The sequence below is a fragment of the Bos mutus genome, chromosome 16 (genome assembly GCF_027580195.1).
Source record: "Bos mutus isolate GX-2022 chromosome 16, NWIPB_WYAK_1.1, whole genome shotgun sequence".
NCBI classification, from domain to species: Eukaryota; Metazoa; Chordata; class Mammalia; order Artiodactyla; family Bovidae; genus Bos; species Bos mutus.
The window spans coordinates 8,913,007-8,931,194 of record NC_091632.1 but is presented as its reverse complement, the minus strand read 5'-3'; the positions used below and the strand labels follow the sequence as shown (position 1 = coordinate 8,931,194).

Genomic DNA, 18,188 nt, shown 5'->3' with positions numbered 1-18,188 from the left:
ACATATGTATATGTAACTGTGCCGTTGGAGGAGACTCTTGAGAGTCCTTTGGACTGCTAGGAGATCAAACCAGTCAGTCCTGAAGGAAATCAACCCTGATATTCAATGGAAGGACTGATGCTGAAGCTCCAATACTTTGGCCACCTGATGCGAAGAACTGACTCATTGGAAAAGACCCTGATGCTGGGAAGGATTGAGGGCAGGAGGAGACATGGGTGGCAGAAGATGAGATGATTTGATAGCATCACTGACTCAGTGGACATGAATTTGAGGAAACTGTGGGAGATAGTGGAGGACGGAAGAGCCTGGTGTGCCACAGTCCGTGGGGTCACAAAGAGTGCACACGACTTAGAGACTGAGGAACAATGGTGTATACATGTATTTGTTTTTGTAGGTATATGTACAAGTATGGCACCCCACTCCAGTACTCTTGCCTAGAAAATCCCATGGACGGAGGAGCCTGGTGGGCTGCAGTCCATGGGGTCGCTAAGAGTCAGACACGACTGAGCGACTTCACTTTCACTTTTCACTCTCATGCGTTGGAGGAGGAAATGGCAACCCACTCCAGTGTTCTTGCCTGGAGAATCCCAGGGATGGGGGAGCCTGGTAGGCTGCCGTCTATGGGGTTGCACAGAGTTGGACACGACTGAAGCAACTTAGCAGCAGCAGCATGTACGAGTATATGCACATACTTGTAGTTACCTGTGCTGTCTGAATGTGTGACAGCTATTCGATAGGTATTACTGGAATGTGCGTTACTCTGTTTAAATGCTCTGGGTATCGCCTCTCCCCTCTCTTTTCATCACTCTTCACAGATGACAGCCCGCCTCCTCTTCACAGGGAATGGGCATCCTCAGTCAGGGATGCCTTGCCCTTCTCAAGGCCTCACTGCCGGACCACCGTGGCCCTGTTGCCGCTTTCCCTGCTGGGCAGGAGGCGCTCCTGTGTGTCCCCCCACGTGGGTTCTTTGTCCTGTCTCTGCCACGGGTATCAGAAACCTCAATCGTGTATTCTCGGACCTGAGTGCATCTTCCTGTGCTGGCATTGAGCACACTCATGTCCACATGCACACATGTCCCTCTTCACGCATTCACTGATGCATCTGAGAACCCTGTCTCTAGCGGGAAGACAGAAGGACAGGCGAGCTGATGTGCAGGATGTCCAACGTCAGTCAGCACCGCGAGGAGGACGAGGTCAGGTTCAGAGAGGGCGCTGCTGTCTGGACAGGTGACAAGGGCGGCCCTGCGCCTTCAGTCCTGGCGTTCCTGCTGCCACCAGGCTTCTGCTTCCAGCCGCCCACGTCCTGTGTCTCCCCACCGTTGGCCGCTCCCTGCCGACCCGGTCTCAGACACCCCCGGGGCCCGCATGTATGGGCTGTGCTCCTCTGCCTGAGCCCTGGCCCCATCCTTCCTCCCGGCCCCACTGCCCAGAGTCCCCCAGCGCCTCAGTTTTCTCCCCGCCTCTCTGGACACTCCTGATTCTTCTTGACTGTGTCCTTCTCTTCCTCCCGGTCTTTTCTGGCTGAGCTTTCAGAGCTTCAGTCCAGGGCTTTCGCGGTTTGCTTTCCCCTCCTTTCTGGGCTGGCCTTGCTCGTTCCTGTGCATCACTGACTCCCTAGGCTCCCGGGAATCCGGTTCTTGTCTGGAGCGTGGAGCTCTGTCTGCACCCTGAGCGCATCGGAGCCCCCGCGTCCGCGCAGACTGCGGTGCCCCCCAGGGAGACCCTCTGGAGCTGGCCCGCGCTCAGAGTTGTTTCCCTCCTTCCGAATGCTGCTCCGCTTTCTCCATCAGCTCCATGTCCACCCTCTCCCCGAGGGAAGGACCGGCACCTGTCCCCTGGAACGCGACATCCGCTTCTCCGTCAGTCTCTAAGAGAGGTGAAGAGAAACAGAGAAGAAAGGCCTCTGCCCCAGACCGCCCTGGCGCCCCCGGTGAGCCCAGGAGCCGCGGGGTCCAGAAGAGACCCTGGGGAAGGCGGCCTGTGGCCTCCGCAGAGTCGGCGCTCCGCGGACACCTACTGCGCTCGGCCCCGCCCCCCGCCCCGGGCGCTCTGTCCCCGGGCTGGGCGTGTGTCCGTCAGTCCTGCCGCTCCCCGCCCATTCACCACTTCCTCAGGAATGGTCTCTTAGACCAGGACCAGGGATGGTGTCTCAGGACTCCTTGCACCGTCGTGCACTTGCTTGTGGGGCGGTTTTCCTGTCTGGATTTCCCGTGTGACCTTGTTGAGTGTGGGGACTGCCTGCTTTGCTCCCTGGGCTGCTTTCATTTTCTAGGGAGCGCCTGGCTGATGGCAGCAACTCAGGAAATGTCTGGGGACGGTGTGTGTGAGACCCGAAGCCCTCTCCTCTGTCCGCCCCTCTGTTCCAGGGGCCCGTCGGGAAACGTGGCTGGTGGCTCTTGCCGTTTCACACTTCAGTCCCACGAGGACTTGCTCACATCCAAGTGGAATGTGGCAGGGGAGGAGACAGCGTTCTGATACAGGAAGGGGCTTTTTGGCCCTAAGAAATGCTAATGTTGTTTCCTCAATCTTCTAATTTGTGCTCTATGCCATTCTTTATATAAGACTACATTACCAAAAAATAAAAAATGATAGGGACTTCGTTTATGAAGGAGTGTGGCAGTGACTTGAGCTTTGCAAAGGATAGCAATAGATCCGATCCGAGGAGCGTGTTCATTTCTTGATGGTACGTGATACGTAAATCGCTGTGCATCACAGTACCCCACTGTCTCAACGCTCCCGCTTAATTGGGGTGGAAGTGGAAAGATCGCTCCTGGTCTGTGTTCCAGGAAGGAACCTCTGGATAGCATTGCATCAAAGATTTTTACAAGTAAATAATTAATTGGTTTAGAGCAGGCTGACAAATATAATTAAGCAATTTACAGCTGAAATATTCAGTATTTCTCTAATTAGTGACAGAGGAGTACCTGAGGCTGTGGTCAGATGAAATACTTCCCAGATGAGTTGTAAGATGAAAGGAAATCCAAAATTTTTCATCATGTATTTCTTTATCATCAGTAATCAGAATTTTAAAGGAAAAGATTCTTACAGAGTGGCGATTGGGTTACAGTTTATCCAGTTGTGATATATATGCTGTACATTTTCTTTACTGTATCCTAAATTTAACCAGTACATGTTCCACTTTGTAGTATGCCTTATTAATACTATATATTTCACTTTTCTGTTGCTTAGAAACATATTTGGTGATGGAGACTTAGTATAGAGGAGATGAGAGACTAATCTCAGAACTATATAAACACGAGCTTTGTTCATTTCACTTTGTCAGTAGAAATAGTCTTAAAATGTATTTAAAATTTTTGTAGTCCATTTTTCCAAAATATATTATTTGAACTATTTATAAGTTCCTATATTTATAATTGCTTTTTAGAAAGATTGAGTCAGAAGAGAATATAAGTTTATATAGTTCACGTATTTTTTAAAGCTATATTTTACTAAAATATCAGTAAAACAAAATATAACCCAGTATAATAAATCCCTTGAAGGGAAACTCAGAAGTTTTTTAATCTGCCAAAAAATTGTCATACTGCACCTCACTGGCTAAGAGGAAAGTGAATATTATTGTTACAGATGTTTTTTAGTGACACACGCAATACAGATAATTTAAATTGAACTCTGTTCTGTGCCAAGAGTTTGGCACAATTTAAGATAATTACTTAAGGTTATCTCTTCCCCCCACCCAATTTTGTTGAGCTGTAATTGAAATACGTGACTGTGTAGGTTTAAGGTGTGCAGCATAATGGTTTGACTTACCTGTATGATACTGTGACATGAATATTGCAGTAAGTTTAGTGAACATCCACCATCTCATCGAGGTACACTGAAAAGCTAGAATGTTTCACTCTCAAACCCACCTGAGAAAACACTTTGGGTGCTGGTTTTCTCTTCATTACAGTCAGTTCGTGGTGCAAGCAAGTGACTTTTCTGAAGGAAACACTGCTTGGATCTCCTTCCCAGCTGCTTATCTAATAGAACACCCAGGTTCATAATGTGCTGTGTGGGTATGCCTCTCACAACACACAGAACGCCCAGTTCACATAGCTGCCTTTTTTGGAAGGTTCAGTTAGCCCGAGTGCATTTTCAGTGCTGGGACACTGCAGGGAGATATGCTGGGTGTGAACCAGCCAGTTGTATCTGCCTGCAAAAACACTTCTCACCCAGGAAGAGCTAGAATGTTTCACTCTCAAACCCTCCTAAGAAAACACTTTGGGTGCTGATTCTCTATTTGCTGGTCAGTTCTTGGCGCAAGCAAGTCACTTTTCTGAAGGAAACACTGTGCTTGAGTCTCTTACTCTGAGCTCGTCTAATAAAGTCCCTAGGTTGATAATGCATTGTATGGGTATGCCACTCACCACCCAGAGAACCACCAGTTCACACAACTTCCTTTATGGAAAGGTTCAGTTTTTCTCAAGTGTGTATTCAGTGCTAGACAATGCTGGGTGTGAACGTGCTAATTTGGGTCCGCTGGCCAAAACAGTATTCTCACCCTCTAAATGCCGAAGTGTTTCACTCTCAAATTCACCCAAGAAAACACTGTGGGTGCTGATTCTCTCTTTACTAGAGTCAGTTCTTGGGAAACAAGTGACCTCTGCAGGAAAATACTTGATCCCCTTACTAGGAACTCATCTAATAGAACACCTAGGCTCATAATGAGTTGTACAGTTGTGCCACTCACCCCCAGAAAACAACCAATTCATACAGCTTCTTTCTTGAAAAGGTTTAGTTTGTCCAGATTGTGTATTTTCAGTCTGGGACATTGCAGGGTAATATGCTGGGTGGGCGGAGCAGGCAATGGCACCCCACTCCAGTACTCTTGCCTGGAAAATCCCATGGACGGAGGAGCCTGGTGGGCTGCAGTCCTGGGGGTTGCTAAGAGTCGGACACGACTGAGAGACTTCACTTTCACTTTTCACTTTCACGCACTGGAGAAGGAGATGGCAACCCACTCCAGTGTTCTTGCCTGGAGAGTTCCAGAGATGGGGGAGCCTGGTGGGCTGCCGTCTATGGGGTCGCACAGAGTCGGACACGACTGAAGCGACTTAGCAGCAGCAGCAGCATGCTGGGTGGGAATCTATCAGTTGGGGTCTATTGGGACATACAGTGTGCTCACCCTGGGAAAGCTAGAATGTTCACCCTCAGAGCCACCAAGGAAATCACTTTGGGTGCTGATTCTGTAGTGCAGTCAATTCTTGGTGCAAACTAACAACTTTTCTGAAGGAAACACTTTTCTTGGATCTCCTTACTAGCAGCTCATCTAATAGAACACCTAGCGTCCTAGTTCCTAGCAAAAAAGGAAAACTTTTTTTTTTCTTTTGATGAGAACCCTTAGGCTTTACTCTCCCAACAGCTCTGCTGTATCAGACAGCAGTGTTGTCTGGAGCATCATGCTGTGCATCGCACCCCTGGTACATACTTACCTTAGAGCTGGAAGTTTGTACCTCCTGACCCCCTTCATCCAGTTCCCCCTGTCACTTAACCCCTTGCCTCAGGCGACCACAAATCTGATCTTGTTTCATGTGTAAGTGACATCATGCAGTATTTATCTTTCTCTGTCTGACTTATTTCACTTAGCACAGTGCCTTCAGGGTTTGTCTGTGATTTTGCACATGACAGGATATCCTCGTTTTTTATGACTTTATAATACTCCATTGTATACATACGGCAACTGCTTTATTGGCCAATCAGTTCAGTTCAGTTGCTCGTTTGTGTCTGACTCTTTGCAACTCCATGGACTGCAGCACGCCAGGCTTCCCTGTCCATCTCCAACTCCCAGAGCTTGCTCAAACTCAAGTCTGTTGAGTCAGTGATTCCATCCAACCACCTCATCCTCTGTTGTCCGCTTCTGCTCCTGCCTTCAATCTTTCCCAGCCTCAGGGTCTTTTCCAGTGCTGCGCACTTAGGTTGTTACCATGTCTTGGCTGCTGTAAATGATGCAGCAATAAACGTGGGGGCGCAGGTATCTTTTCACGATAGTGTTTTCGTTTCCTTTGGATATGTTCCCAGAAGTGGAACTGCTGGATCATATGGTAGTCTTACTTTTAACTTTTCAAGGATCCTCCATACTGTTTTCCATGGTGGCCGCACCAGTTTGCCAGCCCAACAACTGTGCACAAGGGTCTCTTCCCCACATTCTCACCATGTTTGTTGCCTGTTGTCTTTTTTTGGTGGCCATTTTAACATGCATGAAATGGTATCTCATTGCAATTTTGATTTGCGTTTCTGTAATGACGAGTGATGTTGAGCATCTTTTCATGTTCTTACTGGCCATTGTTTTATCTTCTTTGGAAAAACGTCTACTCAGGTCTTTTGCTTGTTTATTAACTGACTTATTATTTTTAGTTTGGTTATTTTTTGCTATTGAGTTGTGTGGGTTCTTTCTATATTTTGGATAGTAACCCCTCATCAGATACATTTGCAAATATGTTTTCCCATTCTGTAGGTTGCCTTTTTGCTTTTTGATTGTTTCTTTGCTGTGCAGAAGCCCTTTAGTTTGATGTCACCGTACTTGCTTGTTATTTTGCTGCTTATGCTCTAGGTTGTCATATCGAAAAAATCATCGTCAAGGAGCTCTTCTGTGTTTTCTTCTAGGAGTTTCAGTTTCAGGTCTCACATGTAAGTCTTTAATTTGTTTAGAGTTAATTTTTGTGAGTGGTGAAAATTAAGGTTTCAGTTTTATTCTTTTACATGTGGATGTCCAATTTTCCCAGCACTGTTTATTGAAGAGACTGTCATTTTTATATTGAGTATTTTTGGCTCCCTTGTCAAATATTAGTTACCTGTAAATGCTTAGGCTTATTTATGGGCTCTCAGTTCTTTTCCATTGGTCTGTGTGTTTGTTTTAAGCCAGCACCATCCTGTTTTGATTTCTGTAAGTTCATAATGTGGGTCTGTCAGGAATTGTGATGCCTCCCACTTTGCTCGTCTTTCTCTGTATTGCTTTGGCTTTGGGGGTGTTTTGTGGCTCCACATAAATTTTTGAATTGTTTTGTCTACTTCTGTGATAAACTCCATTGGAATCTTAATGTGGATTCTGTTGAATCTATAGATGGCTTTTGGTAGTATTGACATTTTGATAATATTAATTATTCTGTTTATGAACATGGGATTCTTTTCCATTTATTTGTGTCTTTGATTTGTTTCTTCATCTTGTAGTTTTATGAGTAGAGGCTGTTTACCTCCTTAGTTTTAAGCTTACTCCTAAATATCTTATTGTAAATGGAATACATTTAATTTTTTCAGATAATTCACTACCACTGTATAGAAACACTACTGCTTTTTGTATGTTAATTTGTTTATCCTGTGACTTCACTGAATTTGTTGATTAGAACTGCTTTTTCGATAGAGTCTTTAGAATTTTGTTTACCTATAAAATGATGTCATCTTCAAACAGAGACAGTTTTACTTCTTCCTGCTCAGTTCTGATGCATGTTATGTGTTTGTTTTCTTGTCTGATTGCTCTGACCGGTTCTTCCAGGGCTGTGCTGAATACAGGTGGAGAAAGTGAGATCCCGCATCCTGTTCCTGAGTTAGGCCCTCTCTTCTTAGTCATAACATATTTAGATACAGATTTATTCTTAAATCGTCAACTTTATATTTTCTATGGTTACCACTTGTGTGGCATTTCCTTTAACTTTGGTAGGAGCGTTAAGACTTTTCCTTTATAAAACATAAACTTAAAAAAAAAATAAAATAAAACATAAACTTAATTTTTTGTATTGATTTTTTTTTTTTTTGCTGTCTGTAGAAATGCACTTTTTATTTGTTTTTAATTGCTAATTATCACAAACTAGCCGCTTAAAAGACAAACATGTTATCTCACAATTTGGAGGGTTAGTGAGTTCACATCCTGGTTTATGGGTTCTCTGCCCAGGACGCTAGAAACTGAAATCGAGGTGCCAGCTGGGGCCACGATCTCACCTGAGGTTTAGGGTTCTCCTCCTCGTTGACTGGATTGTTGGGAGAATTCAGTTCCTTGTGGCTGTGTGACTGATGTCCCTGTTCGCCTCGAGTGTCAGCTGGGAGCCATCCACGAGGCCGCCTGTCCATCTCTGCAGCTAGCAGTTTGCTCCCTTATGGCCAGCAGGAGAGTCTCTGGCTTTGAATTTCTCTGAGTTCTTTGAAGAGCTTACCCAATCAGATCAAGTTCACCCAGGATAATCTCCCCAATGATTAACTCAAAAACTGCTGATTAGAGCCGTCATTACATCTGCAGAATCCTTTCTGTCACATAAGATAACCTAATACGGAGGGGACAGTTCATCACGCTCATAACCCAGCTCACATTCAAGGGGAGAGGTGGGTACACCACAGACTTTGATAAATTACTGAAAACATCAACAAATCTTGGAGATAATTATTATCTTTAATTGTTACAACTTGTAAATCTTGTTCACCTTCTTAGTGTGGTTGTTTGTTTTACATCTGCAGACATATTCTTATCTGTTCTTATCCAAATTTAAATGCTGTACTGGAAAGAAAAGCACTTAGAAATGTCTTCTACACTCTTGACCTTTGGATCCTTAAAGCAGTAAAGTCTCCCCAGCAGTGCCATCTATCTTTGTTGATGGTGATTTATGGCTTGGAGGGTACAGACATGTCCATTTCAGCATCTGGCATAAAGTGTGCCGCCCGAGCCAGACCACAGGGAGAATGGCTAGTTCTCCCAAGCACAGCCTGTTTCCTGCAGGGTCTCTTACATAAGGTTGCCACCTATCTTATGTTATCTTATGTCTTCAAAATTATTCAGATGTCTTAAGGTTGCAAATTAGTGGCGCTGTCTGGAAAAAGCTATGCAGAACTGAATATTCTATACGTAGGTACCTACACATCATGCACGTACACCTGTGTGTGTGTGTAACCAGAAAGGCTTATGTCTGTGTGGTATGCATGTGTAGGTATGTTTTACAGCAGTATTTTCATAGAAGCAGTATTGCTGATAAAATTGCCCTTGGGTTTTCTTTGAAACCTAAGACACTTGGTGATGAAATAATATTGAACTTTCAATGTATTAAAATTGAAAATTACGTGCCATAATGTAAGCACAGTGAAAAGGGGGGTAAGTTTTAGAACTGTGTGTAAGTTTTGAACTGTGTTTACGTAGGAAAAAATTAGAAGGGAACTCTTTGCTCCTACTTGAAGGTAATGCTGGTGGAAAGTTGCCTTTGTGAATTTTATGCACACAGACAGCGGTGCTGGTAGGTGAAGACGAGTAAGGGAGAAGGGGCTCAGACTTCTGGTTCATTTTCTTTCGTTCATATTTCTACTGAGAGACTTTTACTGGCTCCTTATTGTTCCACTGTTTTCCTTGTCCATTAAGAATATATTTCCGTATTCTCTCTTCACTGTTGTCTGGTTTAATATAACCAGAAAGACGTCATCAGAGAGACAGGCGCTCTCGTTTGCCTTTGTAGCCTTCCACGTCACCCTAAAGATGGACTTGCCGCTTTTTCGTCTCACCGTCCGTCTCTAGTCCTCTAATGCAATAGAGGCAACGTGTTAAGCATTTTCAGATATTTATTTCCCCATCAGCTTTAGGCGCTTGGAAGCTTCCATGTTATCCACACGGCAGCAATGCAGTATGATTCCTCCTAGTAATTCTGATATATTCCTACCTTTTTTCATTGATTTTTAAGAACTATTCCAAGCTTCCTTGATACTGATACACCAACATTTAGAAGGAAACTTTTTGGGGTTAGGGGAAGAACATTGTGACTTTATAGGAGCTCATTTTTCTTGTTTGGTAAATAAGGTTTTCTCTTTTTTTACCCCCAAGGCTCAATTACTCAGGAAAAAAAAATCTTACATGTTTCACATTTTCTACCATAAGATAAAATATGTTTTCCACTTCTATTGTTAACCTGTATGATTTTGACTTTGGGGAATGGATGGATTACATTGATAGTCTATTAAATTATAATTAGAAGTAGCTGAGTACACTTAGCTTTCTGACATTTATAGGAAAGGAAAAAGAGAATAGAGCTTGGGTGGGAAGTATTTTATCAAAGAGGATAAAATTAGATGCAGGTGTTGTTTTTTTGTTTTGTTTTGTTTTGCTTTTTAGTGCTCCCCGACTGCCAGGCCCATTCTACTAGCATCTTCTAAAGCAACTTAGGATACCTGAATTCTATTCAGAGTGCCAAGGGAGAAAATGTTCACACATTGTAGATTAGTATCACATACCAAAAGTCTACATAACTATTTTACCCGTTTATACCCAATGGCAAGTACATGTGCACTTCATGAGACCTTCTTATGCCCTTGGAAGAAAAATGTTTCCCTAGAAAGATTGATATATAATAGAAATCACACTTAGAACTGCCAGTTAATACTTTCAGAAGCATCCTGCCTTTTCCATCATCTAGTCTCTGCATTTAAATCTTTGAAAGAAGCACTGTGAAATATGTAGTCTTATAAAAATGCAATATAATTACAGAGATGTTTGGGAACATAATATTGCTTCTGTTGGTAAAGGTTTGATCTAATTACCTTGTAATTACCTTATTATAAAAATCTGACCTGTCATCTCATGTGAAGACCATTCATAGGATTAACTGGACCTCTGGGGATCTCAGAGGTCGTATGATTGTTATTTTTGCTTTGTTGTTATTAGCTGAAGATTTAAAGGACCGGACATACTAAAATCTGTTATTTTTCAGTGTGAAAATGTGCCAATCAGGCATTTGTTTTTTGTGTTTTATTCGTAACTGAGATATTTTAGAGGCAGCAGGAGCAACTTAACTCTGTTCATTTCCAAAACTGTTTAATATAGTGAGAAAACCAAGCCCCAGCAAGGTTAAGTGGCTTCTTCAAGGTCACACAACCATTACTGCCAAGCCTCATCATCAGGTCTGTTATGAAAGGTGCATATGGATTATGTGAGTGGCACATTAGACGTTTGACGACACTCTCGAGCAGGAAGTAGTTCCTAATATTGAACATAAATCCCCTACTTCCTCGTGTTAGATACTTGGAAGAGATGGAAACCGGCTGGTGCCTGCAACGCCAGTTCTCATATAGCTTCATTATTTCTTACTATTTAATTACCGTTTCTCCTAATCCTCTTCAAGAACAACTTGCCTCCCAGGATTGTGTGTGTTGTTCTTTGGTTTTGTTTTTTAACTACAGCAGTACGTTGTTTCCCAAGGGTGTTGGTTATGTGCTTCCTGGGACCAGCTGACACCGTCCCGCGTCCCCGTGGAACAAGTGACCAGGAATCTCTAGCTGGTGAAATAGCAGTACACTCAGCCAGGGCCTGTGTGACCGTGCGGGCCGCACAGTCATGAAGCAGACCCTGCGGATCTCGGTGTTTTGTCTGAAATGTCCTTCTTTATACATGAACATACCAAACTGTAGGGTTAGATGTTTTGATACACTACAGAAATCAGCTTGTTTTTTTGATCCAACAAGATAATTTTCTGTTCTTTCTCTGTTGATGAGTTTATACTGTGTAATAGTGATAAAAATTTTTCCCAAGATTTCCCAAGGAGGAATGCTGGAATTGCAGAACGTAGAAATAAGAAATGTATGTTCTGCTTGGAGTGGGAGTGTCCAGACTGAGGAGTGATTCCTCCCCAAAACTGGTACTTGATAAGCAGTGTCTCCTGTATAATTTGGTTTTGGGGCCTTTAGTTTGTAAGAGAATGTTTGACAGTGAAAAAAAAAAGCTGTGCCGATTTTCCAAAACACCTTTGCGTGGAGGCAGGCTGCATCAGCTAGCCTCACCTTAGTGACACTGCGTGTTTTACCAAGGATGCTGAATTCCACCTAGGTGAGATGTTGGTCATCTTGTTACAAATAAGTGAGAGAACAGTATAATCTGATGTTTGCATATGCGTTTACAAATACACTGGTTAGCTTTTTGTTACATCTGGTTTTCTTTTTCTGATATGAATACTGTTCAGTGTTTGTTTGAATGTTGAAGGAGGTAGAAAATATGCTCTTAAAATAAACAGTATTTTAAGCTTTGCATAAAAAAAGATGAACCCACTTTAAAAATAAAAAAAAGACAATAAAAATTCTGTCCAAATGATCAGGTATATCTGAGTGCTCATTTCTGTCTTTCATGACTTTTTAGATATTTTATTTTCAGATATAAGAGGTTAAAATTCTGTTTTATAACATAGTAAAAGTGACTTATCTTTTAAATTTTTTTCATAGAAATCTTTGTTAATAGTAACCCTTTAAAATGATTTAGCTTTATTAAAAACATACCACATGACAAATAAATGTACGTTTTTATTCCTATGTATTGGTATTACATTTACTTCCCCCAAATCTGAAGCTGAATTGTCTTTTTTCAGAGAAAGATAGGATTTTTGAACAATAATGCTATTTGACTAGATAATTACTTTAAAAAGATATGTATATTTTAGAATAAGTAAAGAAAAGGTTGTTTTTTAAAAATATATTGGCATTATGTGAGTTCTTGTTTTATAGTGCTAATATAAATTTTACCAGAATTCAAATTTTTATTGCCTTTTTTCTATTCATCCTCTTAAGAGATAGCCAACAGTGCCACCATCAGAACAGACAGGCTCTTCTCATCATAGGTATTGGTTTTTCTGGGGAGGAAAAAAAAAAAAAATTTTTTTTTTTTTTTTACTCAAGGCTGGTTGAAAAACTGTATGTTTAAATAGACATGGAAAAAATATTGGGAGATAACCAATGACATGTTAAAACTGCTTTTATTTTATGATTGATTGAATCAAATTCATAAAATTACCCTTCAAAAACATTTTACTAGTTTGGATACTTACATTTGGCCAAGTCATTCTGTCTAGCTAGCATTATATTGATGCCAGTTCATTGTTAAAATCTTTAACTTGTTGAAAGAAACAGTCCTTGGCCTGATCACATCTTCCATTTTGAGGGCAGTTTTCTCATTGTGCCCTGTTTTTAATATACAATTTATTTTTTAATAACAGAACTTTAAAGGTAAACTGTCAGGTTAATTATAATTATGATGATTTCAGAATCTATATTGAAGCATAAAATTATTCTTTCATGGTCTGATACTTACATGATATGGTATATTTATTTTTGAATGAAAAGAAGCCTGTTCCCCATCTTCCTGTTGACATCAAACGGTCTTCTGATATGCTAATCCAGCGTCAGGGAGAGCACATAGACAGGCTTTATTTGGACTCATTCCAAGTCTGAAAGAAAATTATGTGTCTAAAACTGATTTTGCAGTGTTGCCCTCATAGACTGAAAACTGATGCTGATGCAGGCTACGGTTAATAAGATTTAACACTGAAACATGATCTGGGAGGTTTTTACCATTTTAGTAATAACCCTGATCTGCTTTTTACCTGGTCATCTGATTGTTACTTATTTTTTGTTTTTTTGCTACTGAGGTAGTAGTCATTGAAGTTGCTAATAAGTTCGTTTCTGTAGTACGAGTTACGATAAAGATTACCCTGAAGTGATTTGCTTTTCCTTGAAGAGCTCTCCTTTGGTGCGCTGAGTGCACGTGAGTCAGTAGACCTGATCCTGTGCTGAGCGCGAGGTAGGCACGCTGGCAGCTCTCTTTCCCTGTCTTGTTTTTCCTTTCAACCCGCCCTCACCTGCTCACAGGGGCAGGGACTGACAGAGTGTGTTGTGTTGGGATCATCTGAAATACCATTTCTCCATATTCAGTTACAAAAAAAATCAAAACAGTTGAACTTTCTAAAATGTCACGTCATCAGATAAAGTGCATTAAAGCACATGTTTAAATGTTGATGTCTATGTAAACATTAAAAAGTTAAAATTGTCTGAAAATTTGTTTAAATGCAATACTTTTTCATGTTGGTCATTTACAAATTTTGCTAAGAAACCAGTTGCATTTTTGGTTTTGAAAAATAATTTTTATGTAAAGAATCCTTACAAATCCTATGAAATGAAACTAAGGACTTTGTTCTTGAATTAGCATATTATTAGTATATTCTTCCAGCACGTATAATGCAGAAAAATGGGCACACATATGTCCCTTGGGTTTTGCAGTTACTCCGTTACGGCCCCTCTACGCATGATGGTGCGGTCTTTCCAGACTAGGCTGCTCACGCTCAGCTTGCTGCCCTGGTCTTCCTCTCATGTTTTGCTCCCATGTTTAGTTTTATTTGTTCAAAGCAAAGTGCAGGTTTGACTTGGAATATGCAGTGGAAATATTCATGAAAGTTTTCATGCAATTCCCTCTTATTTATTTAATTTTTAATAAATTAAGTGATATTTCAAATCACCAAGGGTGGTTCAGTATTTAAAAGGAATTCTACTTCACTACCTTCTGTCAAGAGAAGCCCTGTCTTGTAATGAACATAATTACCTCCAGGTCTCTAGACTTTCTTACTCTGGCTATTCTTAAATTTGACATCCTTCTTTTTGATAAGAAATCACCTTATATGGATGTTAAAATTTTGAAACAGGTGGACATCACAGAGATGTAGCCTGATACGGCCTATGCTGACTTTAGATACAGTCGGGAGAAATTTAAGGTAGGATATCAGGTACAAATCCTGGTATCATTTCACTATGAAAAATCATTTGTTTTTTAGCTTCTAATAGATGAGAATAGGTGTTTTTCTGACTTAAGTCAGAATCTAGTTTGAAATTTTTTTTTAATCTTCTTTTTAATTTTTTAAACAGCATTTTAAGAAACAAAAGAGGCTAATTCCTGAAAGGACCGTTTGGAAATACTTTGTGCAGCTGTGCAGTGCGTTGGAGCACATGCATTCTCGACGAGTCATGCACCGGGGTGAGTCCAGGCTTGTGAAGCTTTTCATGTTGTTGTAAAGGTCACAGGGCACTGGGCAGTTTACGAATAAATTCCTTCCAGCCATTGTGTTATCATGCTTTCCTAGGTGATTTATTTCCAAATTATAATCTTACTAATACTAGAATGATAAGCCTTTAAGTAAAGCCGTACTTGGTTTTAAATAAGAATGAGAATTAGTTATTTTTCTATTTAACTTTTTTTTTTTACTGATTATGTTGGTAAAAGTTAAAAAAAAAAATAGATGCAGGAAAGCAGTTGAATATGCATAAGTAAGAGTTGTTTTTTTCTTTTTAGTGAACAGTATACCTTATAGCTACTTAGATTTTTAATGTTCAGCATTCTCTCGTAATATATTCATGATTCTCAGTCAAATGGTCAGACCAAATGTATGAAGGTTACATCACTGAGGCATGGATCCCTTCATTTTGGGATGTAAAAAATTTCAGTACAGTTGACATAAGCAATTAAAATAACATCTAAGTAATTATCTGCATCTGTTTTGATTTTATATTTTATGTAAACATGTCAATAAATTACTGTTTAGTAGGATGTTTAAAACTGATAGAAGGGCACGCATTTATTTTGTGCTTTGAATTTCACAGAAGTTCATTTGAAAATGAAAAAAATGCATTTTAAATGAAAATTAATAGTGCTTATCATCCTGTATTGATGATTGTCTATCAAAGGACCGAGAACTCAGAAATACTAGGATATGTGAACATTACTCAAAATAAATAACTGGTTCAGAATTCAAACTGACTTTTTAACTGATATTTAAAGTTCTACAATGAGAAGTATTTTCAATCCCTTGAATATACTTCCACTGACATCATTTTTCACCCAGTGCCTTTTAATCCACAGATATAAAACCAGCTAATGTGTTCATTACGGCCACTGGGGTGGTCAAGCTTGGAGACCTTGGGCTTGGCCGTTTTTTCAGCTCCAAAACCACAGCTGCACATTCTTTAGGTAAGAGACACAATATAATTTCAGTTATCTATCCGCTTCCCTCCACCCCACCCACGTGATTAAAATATAAGGGACATACGAATTATATGCCAGCTCTTACTGTCTAAATACTAATCAACATTTTAAAAATCCTCAGGTCCTGAGCTGAAACCTATCAGGTAAAATGCGTCCATTCATGTGACACTTGGACACTTCTCTTTGACCATCAGGCAGTCACTTAGTAAAAGAAAATGCCAGTGAACAAATCTAGTTTTAACTGTTGGCATGGACCCTCCCTTTTATTTTATGTTTGATAATATTAAGACAGTATGAAGAATAAACCATATCTTAAAGACCTCACCTGACCATTTAAAAATGTTAGAGTAGTTTGCAAATTTATTCAAGTAGCGTTCATGGTTGTGATTACTCGGGGGTGGGGGGGACCTACAGATGATTTGTGGCTCAGGAGGAAATACTCCCCTAAAGTGTAAAAGTACAAGTAGAAGACACTTGTAATTTACTGATTCTAGAGCGGATAACATACCAGTGTCCTTTGTACCTAAAACAGAACTGAAGGTAGCTAGTCCAACTTTACCTTGATGTAAACTGGTTTTCCATTAACATAGCAATTACTGGGAAGAAATAATTTTTAGATTGAATAACTTAAAGGGAATGATAGAGTTTCTCCTAAAAGTTTTCAAATCATAGTTTCTTTGTAACATAAGACAAAATGGTAACCATCAAATAAGAATTAAGATAAAAATAATTTGGCTTTAATTTAATGATACCTCATCTTTGGTGTCATAATTTCATTGAAAACAATTGATTTTTTAAAATTAAGTTACTGGTTTTAAGTGAGAAATAAAAATTAAATGGTCTAATGAGGAATGAGTTTCACTAAATGACAAAATAATAAAACGAGCCAAATTAAGTGACTGGACATTTTTAAAGCTTTCTGACTTTTGTCGCTGAGGCTCTTTGAGGCCTTGAACCTGTCACTTGATTCTCCTGCGTCCAGGATGGCCCTTAGGAAAGATAACCCACGTTGACTTTGTCGCTCACCTGAACGGAATGTCCTAACAGCACTCTGTCAGTAATCTCTTATACTTAAAAACGCTGGGTCATCATTACACACACACACGCACGCACGCATGCACAACTGCATGTGCCCTTAGCTCCTGCACAGGCATGTGTACTGTGTACATGCCGCTCTGCTGGCTGTCGCTCTGCACACACGTGTGTGTGTTCCTGCACACGCGTGTGTACTGTACATGCTGTTTTGCGGCTGTCACTCTGCACGTGCTGTAGTTGCCTGACCCTGAAGATCCAGCATTATTATGTGAAACCAGTTTTGGTTTCACAGACCTTACGGTTTTGGAAGTGTACTCCTTTAGCTTGCCCGCCACTGCTGCTTACAGGTGTTCTCAATGGGTTTACAAATGCATATGCATCTCTAGGTTTAGGTGACGTATTATTCCAAAGTATGTCATTATAGGGAGCAAAATTTTAGTAGAAGAATTAAGAATTGCTAATGTCAGTTTTTATCGAAACCAATTAACTTAGGGTCATGTAGTTGTATGTAGTTCACATGTGTGTGCATCTGCACACACACACACACATGAATTGGGGATGCCCATCATCATAAAACACTCTGAGGCACACCTGAGGCACAGCCAGTGAGGAAGTAGCAATGAGACTGATTACTTTGACAAATGAATCAATAGGAAAATAATTTCTTTCCCAAGTATTTTTGTTTTCCATGTTATTTTGAGAAAAGTATTCTTAACATAAGAAAACATCTTGTGTTTCTGCCTGTCTTTTCTGTGAAGTAGAAATTTTGATGGTTTGAAACTGAAGTTCACTAAGCAAAGTATGTTAAATATCAAGAATTAAAGTTTGAACTCTAGCCCAGCAAGGTGTTTGGACCCAATAAAAATCTTATGTAGAAGGATCAGGAAAAACTCTTTGCTAACAAAGAATATGTATAAAATAACAAGGATAGAAATTATGACACAGACTTAGACAAGTTGACCTTAATTTTTGCTTTTAAAAAATTATTGTCCTCCTGTGTTACTGACTTTTGTTTTTAAGAGCAAATTTGAAAGATTGTTTTAAAAATAAATACTAAGGATATATGATACAGCACAGGAAAATTTAGCCATTATTTTGTAATAACTTTAGGTAGAGTATAATCTATAAAAATACTGAATCACTATGTTGTACACCCGTTATAAATCAACTGTACTTCCGTTTAAAAAACTAAAAATAAAAGATTGCTTTTAAGAATTGGTTCCAAAAAGTACTTGAAAATGTGGTCACCTATATAAATTTATTTTGCTCACAGAAAATTTGATAAACTCTATACTTTATGTTGATTTTTTTTTTTCTGCTTTTGCTGAGGATTAAATCTGTAGGGTATGATTTACTCACAGTTCAGGTCTAAATATTATGAAACTACAAATAAAAGAGATCT

The 18,188-nt window shown here is 40.2% G+C and overlaps 1 protein-coding gene across 2 annotated transcripts in view; it reads left to right on the top strand.

Annotated features, from left to right (window-relative positions):
• NEK7 (NIMA related kinase 7) overlaps positions 1-18,188 on the top strand; it is a 138,248-nt gene that overhangs the window by 86,458 nt on the left and 33,602 nt on the right. For both annotated transcript variants that reach the window (XM_070384681.1, XM_070384680.1), the window contains 2 exons: positions 14,638-14,746; positions 15,629-15,736. In XM_070384681.1, coding sequence (XP_070240782.1) covers positions 14,638-14,746; positions 15,629-15,736 — 217 coding nt within the window. The remainder of the gene's footprint in view (positions 1-14,637; positions 14,747-15,628; positions 15,737-18,188) is intronic.